The sequence below is a fragment of the Cimex lectularius genome, unplaced genomic scaffold (genome assembly GCF_000648675.2).
Source record: "Cimex lectularius strain Harlan isolate CLEC.00 unplaced genomic scaffold, Clec_2.1 scaffold150, whole genome shotgun sequence".
In the NCBI taxonomy this organism is placed as follows: Eukaryota; Metazoa; Arthropoda; class Insecta; order Hemiptera; family Cimicidae; genus Cimex; species Cimex lectularius.
The window spans coordinates 83,531-109,363 of NW_019392717.1; the positions used below are offsets into that span (position 1 = coordinate 83,531).

The window sequence follows — 25,833 nt, forward strand, 5'->3', positions numbered from 1 at the left end:
TAAAATCATTGCCACAGAGTAATTACAGTTTATGGCCTCGGCTTAACTTCGTATTATCCTTAACTTTATGTTTTCTATATGTTCTTCTTAAAAATATTTTTATGACTTTTAATATAAACAAATAATTAATCAGCAGTTGATGGATTAATTAGTGAACATCGCTTCTTAGTCCGACTCCGGATTAGATTATATAAATTATATAGCAGCCGGTTCTCTTTAATACCTGCGCACCGCGACCAGTATGTAAACCTAACGGCGCACAAAGCAACACTTCTGCAACACTTACAAGTCTTGCGGGTTTAGTATGCAGGGTGCCCTATTATGACGACAGGTCGTAATATCTCTTTACGAATAATCTAGATGTTGATATGGTCTCTAAGCAAAAACAAATTCGATTGTTGTCTGCCAAACTTGCAACCTACTTTAATGTCATCATCAGAGCAAAACAATCTTAAAGATATCTACAACTTTAAATAATTAAGTTTTTAATAAATGGTTTCAAATTCTTTGAACATAGACTCAGACTCAACGTAACCAAGGGTTATTCACGGTAATATATCATAATGATAAAAAATATAAAAAAATATACATAATTGATATTTTTTGTATGTATGTCGGAGTTCGCAATTGTCTACAGGCAATCATTAATTAAAAAATTACAAATAAATAGACATGAAGTTAAAATTTATAATCCTGCAACGTTAACACTAACAGGTGAGGAACATCCCGACATAGCTATTCCAATATTTGCACCACGGAAAAAATCGGAAAGGCAAAGGAGATTCATATGTTTATCAAATACGGATATTACCTCTGAACTTCATCTTTGACATTCGCCCCGGGTGGATCGGTAATAGACTAAGGTAAGAGAGTTTTTGCAATTTTTGAATTTAAATGTGATAGGCAGAAAACCACCCCAGAAAGGACGTTGGACCGGAATAAAATGATTGGCAGATTCTGATTGTAACCGACGATTCCTAGATTCTGGCAAATTTGAGTTACATCTTTGAGAAAGAACGAAAACCAAATATGCACCGTTATAAATTTTTTAATTATAATGTTCTTTTCTTTAATATAAAATGAGATAAGTGAACAGCTAGGAAAATAAGTCTCACAGTTTAATGAACAGCGAATTGCATAAAAAATGTACTAACCACCACATTTATTATTAATATTCTTCCAATAATAATAAAATAATTAAAAACATTTCCTTTTCACATATGGACGTCACACTAAACTGTCTTAATTAAATACTGAACAATAAGATCCAGCCTTTCAACATCTTCCGTTAAAAGAACCAATGAGTTCAGGAAAATCATTCCCGGTTTTTCGGATATTGTTTTGAGTTCTTGCTCGTTTTTAATAACGATTATTATTTATTCTAAAGATATAGGATGTTAGATTAATTAGTTAAATGTAACAATTGAATTTTTATCGGGCTTTAACCACCTTTTCGATCCTCCCTTTTGCAATCGAACTTATTTCATACTTTATAATTATTTTGTTAACAATTCCGTTCATGGCTAACATACGGTAATGAATAAAAGTCTAACCTCAAAAAAGTTAAGAAAGCACACTTATCCCCAGACGGTGCTAGTGTCGAAAATGCTAATAGTTTACATCACTTGATTAACCAAGTTATCAAATTATTCCTAAATACATACATATATTACCTCTCAATAAGTCATCTTGATATTGAACATTGTGAGTTTATTTTAAAAAAGGTATTGATATATTTGATGTCTAAATAAAAGTAAAGAATGACTCACCTGGTTCGCCTTCTGCCGGAAATGGTCCTACAGCCCCGAAAAAACGTTTGTCCAGGATTTGAAGGAGTTGGAGAGCTTTTTCCTGTATCTCCGTTCTTGGGCAGCCAGTGTTCATCAGTGTGACGTTTATCACGGCTGTGTAATGATCGCATGGATACTCCCTGTAACAGGCATGATACAGTCAGACAAGAATCAATTAATGAAGTAAACACGGTATGACGTATTGAGGTTAAATTCATTGATGTTCAGTATCGTCGTGATCGACCAAGGGGTAAAACATACTTAATCAATTAGTACATATGTAATATGTAGAAAAATATATAACAAAAGAGAAAATTGGTGAAGAAAAGAGATGTTTCAATATTCAGTACATTTTTTCCGAACATACATCTACAATACATCTATTAAACTGGGCATTAAAGTGCCAATGGAATATTAAAGAATAAAAAACCTATAACAGACATGATGATCTAAAAATATATCGAAGAATAATTCTTCAATGCAATTATTAAAGAAAAGAAAGGATCGTTCAGTAGCGTTTCCTTGGATCATTATGACCCGGATATTGTCGTTGGTTCGGTCAAACGGCTTAGTTTACTAAGTATATATTATTAAAAGTTTTCTTGCATCTTTAAGAGCGACTTACTGAAGATAAAGAATACCAACAACGTGCATATCATGTCTTTTTATAATAATTATTTCTGTCATTTTTAGTTTTTTCTTATTATTAGACTTATTGAACTTAAAAGGGGGAAGGGAACATACACACAGGCATACATTGTATATATATTATGCATAAAGTTTACTTAATACCTCAACCAAGCAGACGGCTAGTCATGCCGTAATATTTGTTACAAAACGCCATACTTTTCTATTCAAATTTATACTATTTTTCAATAAACATGTTTTTCGTTCTTCCTTCCTTTTATAAATTACCTTTTTATCAATCTTGTTTTTTGTTATTGCAATGAAGCTACCATTCAATGGAGTATCAAATCGATTATTTTCAGTTTTGTTGAATTGTGATAATTTTTAATGAGGTAGTCATTTTACTACTTGGTAGACTTCTTAATTGGATTACTGGCTCTTAAGCCAGTTGAAAGCTCGTTAACTCGAGATGGGAGGGGTGGTGAATAAGACCTTCCAGGCAGCCAAACTATATAAATCGAACTAGTCCTCTCAGGTCAACTGTAAAAAAAATCCTTTTCCAAGCGAACTATTGGGAAAGGTCGAAATTACATTTTGTACCTGAAACAATTGGATTTTCCCAGTTGAAGGGCATTTCTTCTCTCTCCGGTTGGCCGGTTGTTAGTCATGTGACCATGTTTTAGGCTGGTTTTTTTAATTTTATTTTTTAACCTATTATGTTTATTCTCATCTTCGGGCAATTTTTTTCTAATTCAACATTGTCGCGGCCCTTCACCCATAAAGGGGAAAAGAATCATTGGCAAACGGGTCGGACTGGTATCCCCCTAACCTCTCGTTTCCTGGGACCCTATCTCGGATGACAACCTGATGGTTTAAAGTTGATACAGACCGATATCGTTTCACGGGCTCTCAAGATTTATTTCGGCCGATTGAATTACGTATTCTCCTTTCTATCCCATTTTAGGATTACCTTCAGCAAAGTCTTACCGTCATACTCGAAATAGTGTCGGAAGGCCTTTCTCACCCAGTTTTGATTGACGTTGGCCAATTGACGGCTAATCAATATACACGTTAACCTGTTAAAACGTTCTTAAAAATATTCAAACTTTCGAATTATAAAGCAGTTCCATTGAACATTGACTTTTTGCACCCCGTGGTTCAATTAAATAGAAACGTGAACTATTCTGTTTGTTTACATTTATTATAATATCAAATCTATACGAAAATTCAACTCAAACTTCAACGTCCTTTCAACTCCCATTGTTGGATTCCGTGGAAGAAAGTATTCATGTGGCTGGGTTTAATATATTATAATTCTTGAGCCGTGGCTAAATATGTGCAACACGAGTAGTGCTTTAGCACATTACGCAATATATATATATATATATATATAAATGAAATGAGTGTTATTGCTGTAATACTATCTCATATTTCAGTCTTCTGTGAAGCATTGACAATTTTCTCCCTCGATGAGTTTTTAGACCAATTTCTTTCCCCCAACGCACATAATATTTTACGCACAAAAATGATAAAGAAATGTTATCTTTCATCCCATAGGAAGAGAGATGTGAGATACGTTTATTTTTATTTAAATATTATCTTTACATATTTAATCATACATTAAATATTGTTATTATTTTTTTTAAATAGATTCTTTTTTAAATGTATAATTTTATATTATCATTTCATCATCGAAACGGGGGTAGTCTGAATGCTATCCAGAATATCATGCATTTGTCTTGCTTTTGTGTATTTGTGTAATCGCATTTGTTATTCGTTTTATTTTATCCACAATTGACGAGGCCCAGAGGTAGAGAGGCTCGCAATAGGACAAAGTATAGAGAGAGTTGGTTACCGTTATAATATAAAACATTATAAGTTGGTTGGAGAATCAGTAAAACAAATTATTAGGTTTAAAACGCGAGAAAGATAAGGAAGAGAGAGCTGGCTATGACCAATGTAGTTTGCCGGCATATCATAATGTTTTTGATAACGTGCGACGACGGGAAATGTCATATTTAATGGGTCTTTATTAGGTTTTAATTTAACAGCTGAAGAAGGGGAGCGGGCTCCACTCCAAAATCAATCCATGTAAAATAATAATAAATACTTTACGAAATTGTGTTTTTTGATTATATATGAACACTCTGGATTGAGGTACGGGCTTGAAGAAGAAAGTAAATTCAGTTGCTAGAGATAAGGTTTCGGACCTATTTTAAAGTCACCATCAGGGCCTACATTAATTTCACATTATGAAAAACATATTTGCACAATTGATATAACTATCAATATAACGTACAAAACAACCTTAAATATATCTACAGATTGCATATTTAAGTTTTTACAGGCTGATGATGATATTAAAATACGTCGAAAGCAGTAGCAACTAAATTTACTTTCTTCTTCAGGACCATACCTTGATCCAGAGTGTTTGTAAATGAAAGGTCGATACTTCTAATACTGAAAACGGAAACTTTTTTTATAGACCCCGTTTATGGAATATAATAAATAATATATTATCTTTATATTCTTATGACAAAAACCGGACATTCGTATTTTGTTCTTTATTTCAAACTATTGTATATCCACTTTTACTTAAAATATACTCATTTTAATGATAAACAAATTAAATGAGATCAAAAATTCATGCATTTTAATAAAAATTATTTAATTATGGCTTGAAAGAAAATTGAACAAATCACCGGAAAATCATTTAGTGGTAGAATAATAATAATAATAATAATAAATAGCTAACAATTTCTTACCTTAATAACGCATTAAGAGCAAACGAGGTAAAAAATTGTTAGTTAAATTTTAATCGTGATCTCGTTTAATTTGGTTTATATTAAATATATTTTTAGTGTATTATTCCACGTTGCTTGTATCATATTGTAGTAAAAGCCCAACGTTGCAAACCAACATAATAAAGGAGCTGGTGATAACAAACAAAACCTAAGCTTTGATTTCAAGAGGGGGAACAATTTTCCGGGATTTTCTGATCTCTTAAATTACGCTTTATTACGGGCGCATTTTCACTGACATCTATGACAGTGATGTATTGAGCTTTTATCAAATTTTCCATGGAAGGACAGAGCCAGAAAGAGAATTGATAGAGCCATCAGGGGCTCGCTGCGCAGACGTAATTCCTCCGTTGACAACAGAGTCCAACACGAACGATTTATTGTCGTGGAAACCGCTTCCCTTGACTAATCGCAGTTCCGTGTGAAGGGAAAATCTCGGAGTTCCGTCCAAAAATAACCTGAACGGCTAACTAATAACTTTTAACGGCATAGCTTATTAAGAAATTACTTGGCACACAACGACACGAAAGAACGAGGAAACGACTATCCTCGAGTAACAACTGACAAGTTATTTTATGGTTCTTCTCACACATTTTCCAAGCAGCTTTGACCTAAACAATTTAACTAACCATTTCGTTGCATTTTACTTCATACAACTTATAAAATATTCAATGCCCATCCTCGAGTCACTTAATAATACCTTCACACCAACTTCCGTCCACATAATTATACCATCCAGCAGGGTTCCTAGATGTCACCCAGGCACTCCCACCTTATCGTACAATCTTATTTAACTGACCGCTGCTTCAGAGTAAGGAATACTCGGAGAATACACCAATACACGGCGGTGTCGCTCAAGGTAGCATTCCTAGACCCATACTGTTGATACGTCGCTCTGGAGATTCCCTCGGTGCAGGTCGCTTTTATCTTTGTAGCTTGCTCAGCTGACCGTAAGTAACTTAGTTGTACTTTACGTATTTCTGCGTTCGTTTCATTTATTCCTGCTACAAGAAAGTTTAAGGCCTATTAATTTCTTTTAATTGAATAAATTCCTAAGTTTAATAAATGATTTAATTTGTCAAGAAAGTCGTATCTTCAGTTCACGAAGTTTCCTTATTCTTTTCCGTTTTATATTCTAATTTTACCCACACACTTCCATTGTTATTTATTCCTAAGTAGGAAAAAATAACGTCCGAGCGCACTGTGCTTATTCGCTGAAGTGAGCATGCACCTGGCGAGTAAGTCTGTGGAATTTTACAAGTAAGTTTTTAGGATAATCAAGACCTTCCAGGGAGAGGCCAAACTAACACCGTATACCATTTATGCCATGGAATCCCAATACAACTGACCACACCGCAATTTTGTATTCAAACTCGAATCCTTTTCAAGAAACGACCAATCAAATCAGAATCGTACAAAAAATATAAGACTAAAATGAATAAGGAAAAATGCACCCAGTCTCCAATAAAGACTATAATTGGAATGCAGACGTGAAACGCAAATATAGCTTGGGTTCATAGGGTTATTCACAAGGGGTGGCCTGAAAGTACTTTTTCCCCGAAGGGCTTTAATAATCTTTTTATCACTAACGCTTAATAATTGGCCGTTAACCTTACTCAACAGTTATTCAGAAAAACATTTTCTTTATCGTGCCAACGTTTCGATCTTTTTTGAGATCACCGTCAGGGCTCAGTGTTAGTTGTCTGCGTAATTGTGACATTCTTGCGTGCGTGTTGAGAGTATTACTCAATAGTTGTGAGATTTTCGAGTGACCTAAGTTATTGCATTTATGTTTCCAGCTGCCTTCGCTAATTAATCTGTAGCAGCTGATTAGTGCTTGGACATTAATCTCAATGTGTAGAGGTGTGGTGATGGTTATGATTTCAAATGCTAGGGTGGGTGTAGTTGAAAATGCTCCTGTCATCATTAAACTAGTCTTTCAAATGACCTTGATTTGTTACTGTTCCCTTTATTTTCTAGTCCTTTCCACCAAACTAAAGCTGCGAAAATTAATCTAGGTAGAATAATTGCAGTTTATAGCCATTTGGCTACCCATGGTTTGATACCCCATGTTTTACCGTCAATTCTCCTACATTGTACCATTAATAATGTGCCTTTCCTGTATATGTTATTAATATGACCTTTCCAATCAAGTTTCTTGTCAAGCGTCACACCAAGGAATTTGATTGAATCCACTAACTTTAATTCTATGCCCTGAAATTTAGGGTTTTTAAAATTACCTACAGTTCTTCTCCTATTAAACATCATCAATTCCAGTTTAGCTGGATTAATTGATAAACCTTTATCACAACACCACTCATAAAGCAATCCCATGGGGTTTTCCATCAGTAATGAAAGAGTCGGGGATCTCTACCTGTGAGCATTATGGTACCATCATCTGAAATTTTTTTTTTTTTTATTTTTTTTTATTTATTTGTTACCTATACAGAATTGTATACTATACAAATATGTACACATGCATGAAATATCACACAGCACAACACTAGCACTAATGCCAGCACTGCACCGGTAGGACACAAGCTTTGAGGAGCCAGCCATTGCTGGCACTCAGTTTATATGATTAGGGATCAAGGAGGTCCCGAGGCCATCGTCGGTTGAGGCGTCGTGGTGGGTTGTCAGGATGGGAATGAGTGGATAGGGCTCGAGCCGTATGGTTAGGATGGTTTGAAAGGTTGGTATGGAAGGTTTGGAATCTGGACTGGATTAGTTCGTTGGCAAAAGGAATGTTGAGGTCTTTGTGGATAGTGAGGTTAGTGACATAATAGGGTGCTTTAACAATTTGTCTAAGGACTTTCGATTGGAAGGACTGGATGCGCTGGATATTGGAAGGCTTGGCAGTGCCCCACAATTCTACTCCATATGTCCATATTGGTCTTAGTAAAGTCTTGTATAGTGTTAGTTTTGTCTTAATTGTCAAAGTCGATTTCGGTCTTAAAAGTCTTCGTAGTAGTCCAAGTCTTGTATTAAGTTGCTGTTTTTTAAGTCTTGTGTGGGGATTCCACGTCAGTCTGCTGTCGAGATATAGTCCCAGGTATTTGACTTGAGTGGAAACTGGTATCTCTTTGTTGTTGATGTACAATGGAGGGCAAGACTGCTTTTTCAGCGTAAAAGTACACTGAGTGCATTTTTCTTCGTTCAGTCTTGTCCTCCATTTTTTACACCAGTCTTCGATAAGCTCAAGGTGTTCCTGGATGTTGGAGGTAGCTTGGACAGAATTCGAGTTGCAGGATAGGATTGCGGTGTCGTCCGCGTAGGTGGTGATAATAGTGTCAGGATGTGTTGGTAGGTCAGCAGTATAAATGACATATAGGATAGGACCAAGGATACTACCTTGCGGTATACCGGCCTGTGTCTGTTTGAGTTCTGAGAATTCATTGCCGCACCTCACTCTGAAACAGCGGTCAGTTAGGTAGGATTTCATTAAAAGGTAATAATGGGAGGGTAGGAAGCGCTTAAGTTTAAAAAGTATGCCTGGATGCCAGACCCTGTCGAAAGCCTGTGCTATGTCTAAGAACGCGCCCAGGCAATACTCCTTTTTTTCTAGGGCCGATGAGATGGTGTCGACTACTCTGAAGCATTGTTGGATAGTGGAGTGTTGGGGACGGAAACCGAATTGATGAGAGGGAATGATATTATAGGTGTCAAGGATTGGTATTAAACGTTTTAAGAGGAGTCGTTCTAGGATTTTGGACATTGCAGGAAGCAGGCTAATAGGTCTGTAGGATGAGATCTGGTTAGGGGGTTTGTGAGATTTAGGGATGAGAATAATGACGGAATATTTCCATAGGAGAGGGAAGTGAGTGGTTCGTAGGATTGCGTTATATATTGCGGTTAAAAATAGGACGGCCTTGTGTGGGAGGTTTCGCAGGATACTGAAGGTAATTAGGTCATGGCCAGCGGATTTTCTGCGTGGAGATTTGTGGATACGGTATTTTACTTCAGATGGATGAAATGGTTTCGGAGGGTGATGGAGAGGAAGTGGTATGTTAAGGTATTGCATTACTTGTTGTGCGTGAGAGGTATCATTTATGTCTTGATGAGGAGTGAAGGTGGATTCTAAATGGGATGCAAATAAGTTTGATTTCTCCTTGTCATCTCTGACCCAGGATCCGTTCGGTGATCGGATGGGGGAATTGACAGTGTTGTATTTTAATATTTTTTTGGTAGCGGACCAGAGGGAGTTATCTTGCGTGGAAAGGGATTTGAGGTATTTGTTGTACTGGGAGGAACGGTAGGAAGAGAGTTCTGTACGGACTAGCACAGTCAACTGGTTCAGTTTTCTTTTATAGGACGGGTAACGGTATTGTTGCCAACGCTTTCTAGCATGGCGTTTTTTGATTATAAGGGAGCGGATATGGTATGGGAGATAATCGTTAGAGGGTAAGTTGTGAGTTCTAGGGGGGGATGAGGATTGTGCAATGGCATGTTGAATGGTATTGGTGAGTATTAATACTGCATCATCTACCTCTTGGGGGGATTTCATAGGAATGTTTAAATTTAAGGAGGAATTTACGTTTTCTTGGAAAAATTTCCAGTTAACTGTGCCATTCAAAAGGGATGGTTTTGTTGGTTTGGTAATTGGAGTTACGTTTAGAGTGAGGAGTACTGGGGAGTGATCAGAAGAAAGGTCGTTTAAACACTGAATAGTTGGGGAGATGGATCCCAAGCCAGAGGCAACAAAGAAGTCCATTAGGTCTGGGAGACGATTGGGATCAGATGGCCAATATGTGGGTTGGTTAGGAGAGATAAAGGAATAATTATCTGTTAAAATGATATTTTGGAGAAGGCGTCCACGGGAATTTGCGATTCGGCTACCCCATCTGAAAATAATTGTCTGTAGAAAACTTAGTATATAACTTCACCTTGTACATACGGAGCAGAACCGTAATGTTTCCAGAATCCAGCACATCACGCAAAAGTCTTCAGACAAATTGTCAAAGCGTCTAACTCCCAATCTCACTATACAAAACGACCTGAACGTACATTTTCTTAACGAATTGATCTGTTCCCACTTCATGAATTTCGATTCCTATTACTCAAAATGATTCACCAAACTTTCCTACCACAAAAACCATATTTTTTTAAAATGAAAACCTATTTTTTATCACTTTCATTATTTGGTAAGTGATCTTTAAATGAATCCAAAATGTATTATACAGTTGCCAAGTTTTTGGCCTATATATTTCGCCTTCCTCAGGGCACAACTCGACCTATGCCGTTGAAGAAAGACTAGGCTGACCCAGCAATTTTTGAATTTATATCATCTACCAACTTCAGTTTCATTGTGGACAAAATTTAGAGTCGAAAGTATATAACAACTATATAACACAATGTTGAATTAATTGAAGGACAACATAGAAATAATCCCAAATTAAAGTTTAAACGATGATGACCCCATGACCTCCGCTCTTCTCTTATTTCTAATGTCAGGATTGGATGGTTTCTCACATGTACGAATAAATCAATTAAATAAAAACATTTTATTCCTCCCTAAGAATTAGCTTACTTTTTACAAATAAAATCGTTTTTAAACAGTAATCATATTTCTCTTTCAAAATAAGTAATTTTTAATCTATTGATGACACAGCTTCAGGACTTTCTTTAGATGAACATTCAGGAAACGGCTTAGACATTGGGTTAAAAAATATTTTTTTAGATTTGTTCATGAAACCTACGGGGTCATGACCGTGTCGTAGATATTGTACAAAGTTGTTTTAAAGTTACCGAACACTTTCACATACCCAACACTGAAGATGACGAAATGCTAAACCGCGCCTGACAGACCAACGCAGCGCGGACCAAAATGATCAGTAAAGACCAAATTACACAAAGAATTAACACTTTTTTTTGAAGAAGTTAAATAATGGAAACTTAAAAGATTTGGTTGAATCTTGCTCTTCAAAAAAAAGAAGAAAAAACTGAGAATAAAGAGCTTGAAGTAAGTTGTTTCCTGGCATCTTAACGAATTTGAACAAATAAAAAAATAACCGTGGAGTAATCGCCAATTTCCCCAATAGGGGCTTCCCTATGTAAATACTGCTGCCCTATCTATCCGTCTGAAGGTTTTAATCTATTCAGGCGCTTTAATAAGGAGGCATTTGTATTTTGGGAAGTCCCAATTGTTTATCAATTTATATCGCGCTCTTTGCTCCTGATGCGCAACGTATAATCAATGGTTGGATAAGGCTACATTTAATAAATTTGTGCATTACAGTTTAGGTTACAATATGGTTAGGCACTTAATATACTATTCGTTTGTCAGCACATAAGGCTAGCGCTGGCAAGAATTCATTACTTTTCATAGGAATTTTTAAAAATATGTGTTTTGGTAAACCGAACTTCCCTAGCTTGACTGTTTCATAACAACGCTCATTCACATGATTCAAATGTTGGACATGCAAACCCTGATATGGTAACTGATGCCCTTTCTCAATTTCTATATAAAACAGACCTTTCCCCTACCTATCTCTGATTTCACTTTTTTTAATTTAGATAAATTATTTTAAAAAATTGAGAAAATCTCTCAAATTTGCCTTCAAGAATTCGTCGCTGCTAGTTCCAAGGTAAGAAAAGTGTATAAAAGACAATTAAGCATATTTAGAGTAACTGTAATTTTTTATGTTTACTTTTGATTAATATAAATTAACACATTACAACACAGTACAATATAAGCTTATTAAATGACGGTTAACAATGAAACGCCCCCAAAGCCAAGTCCCGAAAAGAAAATTAATTCTCAGCTTATATTATTCTCAAGCTTTGTAATTCCATTCAATTCGCAAAAATAAACAGAGTCCGGATTGGATTTAGCAATTAAATAAAGAGGAAATTTCCATTTGACAACACGGGTCGACCAGTTTCACCACAAAAACGTATGTTTTTGTTACTTTCCTTCAAAGCCTGAGATGAAAATTTGGTCTAAAATTGGATTTGACCTCACTGTCACCTGTGATTATAGGTCTTAGAACCTATAATTGGAATAACAAGATCAAACGTAGACTCCTTCGTCCCAGAATGGATCAGCACAAAGCATTAGGAGAAATATTTGGAGAGAAATCGTTAAAGAACCCTCACTAAAAACCAGAAAGAGTTAAAAAACCAATCATTGACATCTGAAAAACGCCTACACCACAAAACTTACTTTAATGTTATGCAATGAACAGGAAGAAACTGCCACCCATATTAACTTCCATTTCGAAGAACCGCTCAATATAGAATACCCAACATGACCCGGGAAAGATAACTGCACTAATAACAGCTCCCCTCTTAACAGAAGGATCGAGTTAATTGAACTGAAGTAAGGATGTAAAGTACATTAACTCCACAGGCCACAGTGCTTGGTGAATATCAAAGTTGATCATGAGCATCATCATCTTCAAGTGTTAGTACGATGTCAGACTAACTTCGATGAATAGACTGGTGTGGTGATTTCTATACGAAGGGAGTTAAACCAAAGTGTTACCTAATGATATGAATATGGTGCACACAGGCTGAATGAAGGATATTTTCTTGTAGAGACGCAAGGTTTAATAGGGAAAATTAAATAGCTCTCGAAAACCTGGAAATTTTTGTTATTAAGTTAAGAAGAGTTAAAGATAACGAAAGAAGAAGGAAGCGTTTGTATTCAATACGACCTATTGAACAACGTATGTTTACAGTACAACAGACATATAATATAAAGGTTATGTTATATGTCCACTTATCTGACGTTAATTTTCTTTTCTTTTTGTAACAATAAATCAACAATTTTAAATTATTATAATTTATTACAATGTATTCAGTTTTTTAAATTATAAACAATTACAAAAAAGTTTGCCTCCTTCCATAATGATTGTCAAGCTTATTTATGGCAGTCAATATGTTCGTATTCACCCAGCATTAAAACGTTGCAATTGTAAAAACTTTCCTCTCAAGTCCTAACTTCCAAACTCGGGTGAAACTTGAATTACAAAGTTCATGTACTCAACAATGGCCGGAACAAACGGCTCTGCTGAATCAAAGAATCTTTCGGCCGGGACCGACCGGCGGAATTAATTATTATCCTGATACAATTTTCTCTTAGAAGAGGAGAAAGAAAAAACTATAAAACTCTCTAATCTCCTTAGATAAAGCTGCTTTACTGTGTGGAAGATACTTTTTAACTGTCTTTTTTATAAAAATCTTATATGCCTTATTTTAAATGAAACTGTGCGAACAAATAAAGATGTAGAGAATTTAATTAAACGTTTCAGATTAAAAAACAACACCAATTTTCCACCAACGAAAATGTTCGGGCGGCAAACTCAAATTATTGCGACAAAATTATATTATTACCTTTCCTCTCTTACCCACACCCACTGCCAAGCAGAATATTTTTTCACAGGCAGTGTCGCATACAGAAAGAAGGTTTAATACATCTCATTAAGCGTGATACTCTTTACTGATACTGATGGTACTGATTATTGTTTTATTATTTATTTATAATACAATTGTATTACTTATGCACAATATCCATTTTGACATAGGATCGTAAGAAATTTTTTTGTTGACATATCTTTTCTCCTCTCACTGAGCGTACCAATTCAATAGGAAATACTCAGGTTGTGTTTGCCTTCTCACAGAAAGACACTCCAGTGATGTTTTCTTTTATTTTGTGAATGTGAGGACAAATATTTAGAAAACCTTGTAAAAGATCGTCTTCTTTTATTTTTCAAAATGTATTTTCCGTTAACAAAATCGTAAACCTCCTCTGGTTGAACAAAAAACCTTTAAGGGAGATACAATTTCTAGAGCAAAAACTATTTTCCTGAAATGGTAGTGAAGAAACGGTGTTATAAGTACAGATTCCCGGTTAAACTATTATCAAAAGTTTACCAAAGTTAGAAATATTATCATATTTAATAGTATCCCACATTTTTGTAGTGACTTTATTGTTTAATTTAATGGGAAACTGATATTTGTTAAAAATACTCAATTAATTATATAGAATTTTTCATTTCGAAAAGATTGTGTATAATGAAATGAGTATATGTATAATTAAGAATAATTCTATAAAAAATAATGAATGTTGGTATTTCTAAGAAAATCACGCATTTTCTCTGCAGATATCACATATGCAAATTAACCCTAACTCTAATCCAAATCATAGCTCTACTTAACCTAACCTGTCCCATCCCAACCTACACCCGTCGATAATCCTCCTAATCTAAACCACACATAACCCTAATCCTACCTAACCTAAGCCATCACTACTCCTACTTTACCCCGCCTAACCCGTCCCCAATCCTATTTAGCCAAACCTATCATATCCTGAACTATATCTAACCAAACCTACCATGTCCTTAACCCTAACGGTAACCGAACCCGACCCATGCGCACACCCTGTCAACGCAAAAAACCAGCCCAAAAACAATACCGTGTTAACTGTTAATAATTTTATTTAGTATTAACTATAGGTCTACATTTATACTTTATATAACACAGAAAAAGCAAATATCCTATTTAGATGGACTGTTGATGGATCAATTAGTTCCAGAAGGACTTAAGAACTAATTAGGCATATTTTGATTAGTTTGTATTTACTTGCCTTTTTTAAAGATCAGTGTACAATGTTTTGTTTTTATTTGATTACAAAGATCTTTTTTACCTTTCATTTCTCGACCGTCATTACTTAAACCCCTTTTTAAGGTTTTAGTTAGCAAAAAAATACATCTGGCTAATTATTCTGGCTGGTTTTCCAGGTGCGTTTGGGCATTTTGTCTTCTGACGTATAAGTCAAGGTTATAAGCAGGATTTTGCAAGATGTCTTTTATGCGACTTTGACCTGTATCAAACACGAACGAAGTTTTTATCTCTGCTTATATCCCTGACTTGAAACGCAGACTGGTGAAAAGCGTCTGTCGAAGAAAACCAGCAAGAACGGGCAGGCCATGAGTCTAAGTCCGCAGATCTCACGATATAATATTTAGATAAAGAAAAAGAAAAATTATTAATTTACGCTAAATTAATATTGCATTGTCATATAAAAATGTTTATAATAATGACAGTGGTTGTCATACTGCGTAGGCAATTAAATTGTATATATCTCATCATGGGATAGGAATTATTGAAAATTTCGATTTCCATCATTATACCACATTTACTGATTTAACACCTACTCTAAATTTAACTTATATCATAAGCATACAAATTACATCAACAGAAACCTGGTCATGGCTGCAAATTCAATTTATTATCGAAGGTTCCAAAAAATAACTCCATTCAAGACTGACATTGTTATTTGAAAGGAAATAAATAAATTCATAACATTTTGAAGATTGATAGTTGCAATTTGAAATATGAAACGCTTTTTTAATAAATGATTACTTTATACGTAAATATTTTGTTTGACAATTCGGTTTCCGCGCCTTTTCAACAACTTCTACGAACTAATTTAGCCACTTTAGGCTCGTGGATTAGCCTATACATCAACACGTATTGACTGAACGTAGACTGACACTTGTATGTCGTCAGGCTGTGAAATGGTGTACATTAAGTGGTTTTGTGCAAATGGAGCAATTGGCCCCTTGGTCAACAGACTTTGTTGTTGAAGGGAACACTGAACTAAACTTGTTGAATGTGACATTGAACTGAACTTGTTAAAAAGAGACATTAAACCGATGTCTCCTGTTTTTGGAAGGGATAACAATATGATAACAGAGAACAGTTAATTTTTGTTGGTTTTGAAAAAAAAAACGAAAGAAAAGGCAGAATAATTTTACAAGAAACGTGATAACTTAAAAACTGGAACTTAAAATAATGGATTAAGCAAGGGTTAATGTAGAAGAACTGAATCGTTAAAAACGAGAACTTTCTATTTTTAGAGGAAAAATATACAACTGTGTAGGCATAGAACTTAGAAATTTAAAATACATGTCAAACTTTTTTCTAAACATCTCGTATAATTTCTGACTTATCCAATTTGTAGAATAAATCAATGTATTTTAAAATTAAATGCATCAGGATTGTCACAAACCTGTAATTTGGGGTAATTTTGTAAAATTTCTATATCCTCATTTACAACTTTTCACAAAACAAATAATTAAATGGCACTTTAATGTGTTGGACATCTGGCGCACAGTTCAGTAATTTTGCATGAACGTTCAATGACGGTTGGGGATATTGGGTATAATAGCTAAATAGGCGGAAAGAAAAGAAAATCTACCGATGTTGCTTCTTTTACTGTTTTCTTTTCAGAAGAGGAAATATTTATACTTATCTTACTATATTCAGACAAATGCAATGGCAAAATTTAAAGAAAGGCAAACGAGTAAGATGCGAGTCTAATTGGCCATTTAGGTTTGTTAGCGGTATTCAATACTTGAATAGAACTCGTTAAACGACATATGAAAACTTTTGTGTCAGTTTTCTTAAAAAAGACACCGATTCATTTCTAAAATGTGCGTCAGGGGAAGAAAATGGGTTTCTGTTGAACAATGTAGCCCGCCAGCGCTCTTTAGGGATAGCCAAAAGAACTTTCTTAATCACTCTAGGAGGGGGGGATATTTAAAAACGATCATGCAAACATTTGAAAGGATTGGGTAAAAGATCCTTTACATTGGACTGTTTAAGAGTGACCGAGACGGTCAATTCAATTGAATAATGAACGATAATATAGATAAAAAGTGGGTAAGAGGACAAATCTACACTCTGGAATGCGCCTAATCATCTTGACCTGCCTGTTTTCGCTGGGTTTTTTTTCTTACAAGTGTAATAATAATAATAATAATAATAATAATAATAATAAACTTTAATATGTGTATAGTACATAAAAATTAAACACAATTTAGTCAGAAAAACAAAGTATTATACAGCATGGAAAAAGAAAATCCGACTGCCGGAGGTCGTTGGATAATATAAAGAAGTGATAGTGACTTTTTTTTATAAAGGAAAAATTAAGAATTATTTAATAAAGAAAAGAAACAATGAAGATAAAAGAAAAACAAAGATTTATTAGAAGTTGAATTCCATTACTAATTCGTGCCGGTAGTGCCAGGCCTGTCGAGCGTATTTAATTAAATTCCTATGGGCACTTGCTGGTGGGCCAATCCCCCCCCCCCCCAGGTGTCTGCTATGCAGAGAAAGGTTGCTCGATGTGTCCCACATAGTCGAAGCGAGTCGTGCCTTGGCTCCCTTCAGAGCGCGAGTAGGCATGCCGCCAGATTTAAAGAGGGAACACAGCAGCGAGTTTCAGGGTCCCCTATTCCGCTTTTTAAGAGAATTGAGAATTTTTTATTGTATATAGCAGTGTTTTGTGTCTGTGTCTTGTATGAGTGAATGTATTTATTGGTGTGAATGGGGAGGGGCTGATGGTCATGTATCTTCTCCATCGCCTCTCTGGTTGTGTGTATAACTTAGGTCGATGGCAGAAATTTTATAAAATACCCCATCGACCCCAATTTAGATTGTAGTGAACAGGTAGATGGAGGAATATCGAGTACTCCATCTACCAAACAGTATTAGTGTGATCAATGTATGTTGGTGTGAATGTATTTATTGGTGTGAATGGAGAGGGGGCTGATGGTGAAGTAGCATCTCGATCGCCCCTCATGCTGCATGAGTGACTTGGGTCTACGGTGGAGAACTTTTAAAGTACCCACCAACCCCAAATTAGAGTAGTCTATTCTATGGAACAGGTAGATGGAGGAATATCGAGTACTCCATCTACCAAACAGTATAAGTGCGATCAATGTAAATAGGTATGAATGTATTTATTGGTGTGATCGTGTGTGTGTGTGTGTGTGTGTGTGTGTGTGTGTGTGTGTGTGTGTGTGCGTGCGTGCGTGCGTGTGCGTGCGTGCGTGTGTGTAGTAATTATAGTAAGTAATAATTGTAGTAAGTAAGTAATTATTATAGTAAGTAAGTTGCTAGTGCTTCGGGGCTGCAATGACCAAGCTGTCGGACCAAAAAAAAAAAAAAGCCTAAACTTACACTTAAAAAGAACAATAAGTTGGTCTTTTGCAATTACAGAATAATTCAAGTATAAACGGCGGATCTCAGACAAAATGATGCATTCAGCCAAAAAATGAAAAATGTCATCCCTCCCTAACACGTGAATTACATTTCCCCGAGTCCGAAAGGGGGCACCATTCAAACACAAAAGATCACCTTGGAGCTTGACAAGCCAGCGAAGTTCACCCAAAGACAAGCCTTGCGAATTAAGCTAAACATACCTGAGCTGCTAACTGTCTGTAAAATAACAAAACGTCAAGTACACGAGACTCTTTCCTGTAGTACGGAAACAAATTTTCATTTTAAATTAGCAAGTATTTCTTTAAAGATAGCGGGTCAATTGTTTGCATTATGCGGCGAGAAAAGTTAGCATGACAGCTCATTAGAGATGTCGTTCCACACCCTAAACCAGAATACTCCACTATTAATGATTTCAAGGTCTACCATTTTTGGCAAGCAATAATCCGGAAGTTTCATTACTTTTAATATGTAATTGAAATGGAGTTGCAATGTATACAAGTACTACTGGCCTAGTTCGATCTCTATATATGACATATAGTTAGGTGCTGGTGTAGGTAAGGCAAATAACTTTCTTACGAAGAAGCGTTGAATCTTTTCCAGCGGCTCAAACCTTTCGTAGCCCCATACCTGAGCAGGATAACAGAGGATCGAGCGGCATATTGAATTAAATAGTTTCAATTTTGTAGGCAGGGGAATCATATCTTATGAGATGAAGTCATGCCAAATGCTGTTCAGGGCCAGTTTTGTTGTGCATACTTTTCTATTAATGTGATGGAGAAGGGAAAAAGTGAAGACAAGGAAACACCTAGATACTTATACACGTTTACAACTTCGATGTAGTTTTTCTTAAAAATGTATTTCAGCATATTCTTCAATAATTTATACGGGTTATAAGCAGGTGGAGCCAAGATACTGTGACAAATGTGTTACGGACAAGTCAACTCTTAACAAAAGGCGTGAGGTGTTAACTACTGTTAGACATATACAACAAAATTAACAATTCATTAGAGTTCGTGGTCCGATTGACCGAATAACGTTTTTCAAGTAATTAATCTTTCTATAAGGCACTAGTTGAGATAAAAAAGTCAGTGTCGTTCTAATCCCGCTCGTGACACTGGCTTTTTTATCTCAGCCAATGCCTTATATAAATATTAATTAATTGAAAAATAACAACAACAAACAACATCATAAGAATTGACCACTCATAGACACAATATGGACCAAATCAGCGATGATTAGAAGGCCGGAATTATCGGAAACCGAACTACAGATTCATCACCCCACAGACCCAAAAATAATCTCACAAAATTTCTTACCCTACGGCTTCATCACACTATATTCGCCACTTGTGGCTACGATTTGTTGCTTTCAATGCATTTAAATGAGAAACAGATTAGGGGAATTACAAGTTAAAACATCATCACTGGAGAAAATACGAATAACAGCTATGAGAGGTTGAATTGATGATTGAAGGCAAGAAGTTTTCAATTAAAAATTCAATGTTTTGTTAATCAAGTAAGATTAGAAAGCAACGTTATTCTTTTCAAGATAAGCAAAGTAGCACAAGAGCAAACCTTGTTAATAAAATATGATTCCAGGTCAGCTTTCGTAATTTTATTCGTCTGGAACTTGCTTTTACCGTCGAAAAAAAATACGAGAGGAAAGGTTAAATAATTACTGAAGCTAATAGCTTTAAAAAAAAAAAAAAGAATCGTACTATCGCAACTATTACTTATGAAAATACAGTAAAATCGCGACCAACTTTTGATAAACTAACTTTACGTAACTTACTTATTAAGGGTAGCTATTTATACCATAGGACCCCCAAATTCATTAATTAGTCTACTTTCAAAAAAAAATTGTAAATACTTGGTGTTTTAATTATCACCTTTACCAGCTCCCAGGTTGCCAAGAAAACCGAGATAGCTGGACATTTTTTCTCAAAAAATTGCAGAGGAATTTCATAACTGGATTCAGTTGTTAAAATATTTACTGAGTTATGACCATAAAGTCATTTATGAACAAATGTATGCAAAAATGAATGCAGATTAGTCAAAAGTTTTCGATGCCATTAAATTGGCCATGACTGGAGAAATGTGCAGCTACCAAAATACGTTCTTTTTTTACGGACCTGGAGATAGCGGTAAGAGTTTTTACAAATGCCTGATACATTTCTGCCGGCGTTTGGGCAAAAAAGTTGCAACCATCTTGGACAGGAATAGCTGCATTAACATGTTCTGTCTTCTCCGAGAGACAGCCGAGAGACGTGCAAGACATAAAACAATCGAGTTACCGTTAAATTTAAAGACCGCGTGACATGAAATGTTCATGTAAAATGAAAAAGGCCCTACAATAAACTGACATTTTCATCTGGGATGAGGCGTCGGTGATTCCCCAAACTGTATTAACTACTATCATCGACAGGCCATTTAGAGATGTTTTTAATGACGACAGTGCATTTGCTGGGAAAAGTAGTAAAAACATCGTTTGTCATGCAATTCAGCTTTGAGCGGTCCAAATGGTTCAAGAATAGATGGAGAATTCTCAGATAGGTTAATAGATATCGGAAATAACATCCTTAAAAAAAGAAAAAACTTGAACTACCCCAGGAAGCATTTTATCCAATAGATTTATCTGAGGAAGAAATGAGTGATAAGAGCTATATTATCACCTAGAAATGATGAGGTGATTCAATCACCTTATGGTAAAACGACTACCAGGGGCAATTGTTTAGTGTTTTTCCATAGATTGGGGCTTCCGCTGACACAAAGGAGACTTTGGCGAACTTCGAGAAAAATTAAAAATTGCAAAAATAATAAATAAAATTAAAAACTAATAAGAATGAGTACTGAAAACGAAAGTTTTGTATTTTCATATATTCATTCTACGTTTATTTTTGCACACGTAAAAGAAATATGTAAGGTAAATAAATGGGACGGTTGGGAATAGACTGATCTGTCGATGGGTAAATCATTACAGGATATGCTGCTTCTAAAACACCCTGGATTTTTCCAATGCTGTATTTAAAATGATGCTGTTATTGAAAATACGATCAAGCTCTAATTTCTCTCGCGAGTGCACTACCTATCGACTACGATCAATTTAAATTAATTACAAAAATTTATATTGCGGGGTCTCGAGGTGCTAAAACGAAATTTCATATTATTTTCACGAGAAAAAAATATGACCAAGTTTACTTGAAAAATATTTAGTTTGTAGATTTTTTTTGGTTATTGACCAACTTTGACGGCTTTACTGCATTTTTATTGCAATCTACATAAATAATGCTATAAAATGATATATTCACATTGTTGATTTGAGCAAGTAGAATGGCGAAATAAAAATATTTAAAAACGGAAAATTTAAACTTTCGCATTTTTTGGCGAAACCAGGGCCTATTCACAAGAAGTGGCGGAACGTCTACGACATAGGGTAGAATCGCCAAAAAAAAGTGTGGTCCAAATCCGTGACACACCAACCTGGTTGTCCCCTTGTCAAAGTGGCATACACATACGCCTCACTGAAGATGGCGCAATGCCAAAACACGTTTGAACAACTCAAAAAAACCCGAGTAAGACCCAGTAAGTGACTTTGTGCTGGTTCAGCATGCGTTTACCAATTCCCAGTCCAAAATTCATCATCAATTCTGTACACATATACATTGAGAGGCAAAAAGGGCCCAGATCTCTTAATATTTTTAATTATCTCTATTGATTATCTTACAATATTTGGTCGTTTTAAAGGATTAGAGGTTTGCAACTGGATTTTTTAAATAAATCGTTGAATAGTCAATCTCTTCTTTGTTGGTTTTCTGTAAACTAACGTTCCGGTGGTTTGATTTTTTAGGTTGTACAATTTTTAAGTTTCATTTTTTTTTTGATGGTTTAGAGTGATACAGATCGGCAGGAATGATAGCATTGTTGGAAGATTATAGAAGACAAGCGTACGAGGCCAGAGTACTTAACATTCCCCGACCAACTGTCCGAAGGGTTTTCCATCGCTACTAAAGTACTGGAGGTTACTCAAGAAGGCATGGATCAGGTCGCCATTGCGTCACATCTCGGAGACGCTTTATTGTTTTATTTGTACTCCGTAATCGACATTCTACCCCTGTTGAGATCAAGCAACGACTTCAACAAGTTAGAAATATTAATTTCTGCTTAAGAATCTGGATTACGTGCGAGAAAGCTTACCATTCGTTGTGTTTTGACAAGGCACTCGGTTAAGTTTCGCAAGATTGGACTAAAGTCTTGTTTTCTGATGAGTCAAGGTTTTGATTTGAGGATTTGAGGTCTTCTTACGGCCGAGAGAGGGTTTGGAGAATAACAGGAGAGCGATATATCCCTGGTGGCGTTATGGTTTGGGCAGGCATTTCTATGGAAGGTCGCACAAACCTGCTCTTCAGCTGCGCGATACATTGAAGATGTGTTCCTTATAAGTCACCAATTGGCGACGGTTTTGATTTTAGGCCGACCCAGCTAGGATCGTAGGTGACTACTTGAAACGATATTCAATTCAACGTTTTGAAGTTGCCGTCCCGACTTAAACCCTATCAAACACCTTTGTGATGAGTTGTCAAAGAGGGTAAAAAGTTGCCCCGGTATGCTAGAGAATTTGCAGGAATTAAAAATGATGCTGTTGTTGGAGTATGAAAATATTCCACAGCACTACACTCAAAACCGCATAAAACTGAATGCAAGCGGTGATCAACGCAAGAGGAGAAAATACACCGTACTAATTTTTTTTAAATTGTTTTAATAACATTTTGGTTGTCACTTGATTTACTTAGTTTAATTTTTTATTTTGTTATATCTTTTTCTTAAACATCCAGTAAATAACAAACAAAATTATAAAGATTGCAAGTATTTAGGGGGTGAGAGTGGCCACTTCTCACTTTCTACTTTTCAGTGTATGTTCATTCTTATTGGTTTAGGGTTAATAAAGTTTGCACATAATTTTTTTTAAACTGAAATTTACCTGGAAGTGGTCCTGTGATGGTGTCTTGTCAGAATTTTTAACACCCGCTCTCGGTGGAGGGACCATTTGGTTCTTGTATTAAGGCTTTTGGGAGTTTTCGTGTTTTTCCAAACTTTCCCCAACATCGACCTTCACCAAACTTTTAGGGAGTTGGGCAAAAGTCCTAGTCCTAAGAGGATAGCATTCGAACCCGAGCGTGGCGAACGGCTTCTTCATTTCTTTCTGACCTTAGCCACATTAGAGCAACCTTATAGTATTTACGGAGGAGTTTATAAGACTTTCGAGGGGAAAACCGTGTTATTTCCTAGTTAAATTCAAGTTCATCCTATCTGCTTGTTAAATAAATTGTTGCAGTTGTAGAATAATAATAATCATAAAGCTTATTCGCTCTGAACAGAGTTTTACCTAGATTAATCAAATTTTTAAAATATCTTTGGTCAAATCATATTTTATGATTCAAAAACAGTACAGATCGTAAGGTTTGTCTAGTAACCGGGTGGTTACGAAATAATCAGGGGGAAAACAAGATGAAAAACACGTGGATTGTTTAATCCTCTGGGATTTAAGCAAAGTACAGAAAGTGAGAAGGACCCAAATCGATTATCACCATCTGATGTCCACGGGCTGAATGCACGAGTTTCTGTTTACAGGTACACTTGGACTGGAAAGATTTACAATTGAAATGGGGAAAGAAGTGGTCCGGATGCTACCGCCTGGAACCAACGACTTAGCCCGATGCGAAAACTGATTTTTTCGAACTTTTCAAAACAAGGGCAAAGCCATTTGTTCGACCTACGAACGGTAACAAACTTGTACTTGCTTACAAGGAAAAAGTGCAGCGACGGTTTTACTTTATATCGTACAGATTTGATTCCTCAGAAAGAGAAAGTTTTGTTTACGTTTTTGTTATTTCAAAACGGCAATTTCTAAACCAAAAATGAGTTTGTAACAAAACAATGAATTATACCGAAGCATCCCGAAGCCGATAACTTCCAAGATCCTGTTTGTTTTGTTATTATTTAATTGTCTTGTCGTTTATTTATGTTTGTATTAAACTTTCCCTGCTACGCTAGTTGTCACTTTTGGCAAGACCGGGTTCCACATTTTAGGTTTATGCAGCTTTTACCGCGTACAATATGCTCTTTTATTTAAGGGAAAAAAGGAAAATTTGTAATTAAATAAAGAAAAATGTTGTGGGAATTCTCTGTGTTGTCTGCAGGAAGATTTCGCTATCTTCGGTGTTGAATCTGGGCGATTTTGTTAAAGTTGAGTATCTTTTATGAAGAACTTTTACGGGTATTGAAATGAAGAAATGCGTCTGATAGACCAATATTGCGAGAATGGGCAGACCAAAATTTAAAAAAAAATATGATGAGAGATGTTTGATCAACGAAGGTGCATAAAACAAGGATTAACCATACTTTCCAACATTTCTCGTTAGCACTGATATTACCGATTAATTAAAATCCTCCTGATAATAAAAATGTAGTGCAAGTTTTTCCCTCCCCCCAAATGTTTATATGAATTTTTCCCTTCACTGCTTTAAATAAAATTATGAATGTGAAGTCCATGAAAAATTAATTTAAGGATTTGACTTTTTTGTTATCCAAAATTGAAATAACCAGAATAATTTTTAATGATTTTGAGTATGAAAAGTATGACTTTTTAAAGTTTAATAGCTTTAGAGAAGAACAAAAATAAACATATACCTGCACTGGAGGAAGGTGAAAAAAATACATAAATAATATTCTATTTTCTAGATAGAAGGTCACCACTGTAGGTTCAAAATTAAATCGTATTTGGTAAAATAGCTCCTCAACTACATGTTTTGTTATATTTCCTGGAGGTATATAGAGTGATAAACCTATAGCTTGGTTGTTTCCAAATTTGTAATCCCAAAATAGCAAAAATAAAAGCTGGCCTAAACGATCCAAATGACCAAATGCAAGACAAGTTATATTTGGGCATTATTTTGGTAGTTGTTGAGTGACTTGGTGTAGAATTTAGTGCAAATTTAATTTCAGTTAATTACTCTTTTTATCTAAGGTCTTGGTTGAGATGAAAAAGTTAGTGACACAAGCAGGATTCGAACCCACAACCTTCGGCTCAATATGCTGCTACTCTAACCACTTGAGCTATTGTGACTTCAGTCACAACACTAACTTTTTCATCTCAACCAAGACTGTGGATAAAAAGAATAATTAATTAAAATACTTAATATAATCAATTATGACCGTTATGGATTAATACAAATTTAATTTTGATAGAAGAGGAAGTTATTTTTCAGGCAAGATGCAGAAGAAAAAAGGAAAGTGTTTAACTAATATTGCATATTTTACCACAGCATCATTCAGTTATCGACAGATAATGTTACAGGAGAGGGATATGGAACTTCGACAGATCATCAATAATATAGAGTGATTTGCGTGAATGCAAGTTCATGCCCCAATGTCCTTATTTCATGCAGAAAAACTACAAACTTTGATTCTGATCGTCAAAATATGATGCTAACATGATTGTAATCTAAACAAAATTAACTAATAGATCAAATGAATTCATCAGTTAAAATAATTAATTCATTTATTTAAAAAAATATAAAAATATAAAAAATAAATTAAGAAGAATAA

At 35.3% G+C, this 25,833-nt stretch overlaps 1 protein-coding gene across 1 annotated transcript in view; it reads right to left on the reverse strand.

The window, feature by feature from the left end:
• The window catches only part of LOC112126769 (protein furry), a 48,869-nt gene that overhangs the window by 5,739 nt on the left and 17,297 nt on the right, over positions 1 to 25,833 (reverse strand). The window contains exon 24 of the mRNA XM_024226557.1: positions 1,770 to 1,930. Within this exon, the coding sequence (XP_024082325.1) occupies positions 1,770 to 1,930 (161 nt within the window). The remainder of the gene's footprint in view (positions 1 to 1,769; positions 1,931 to 25,833) is intronic.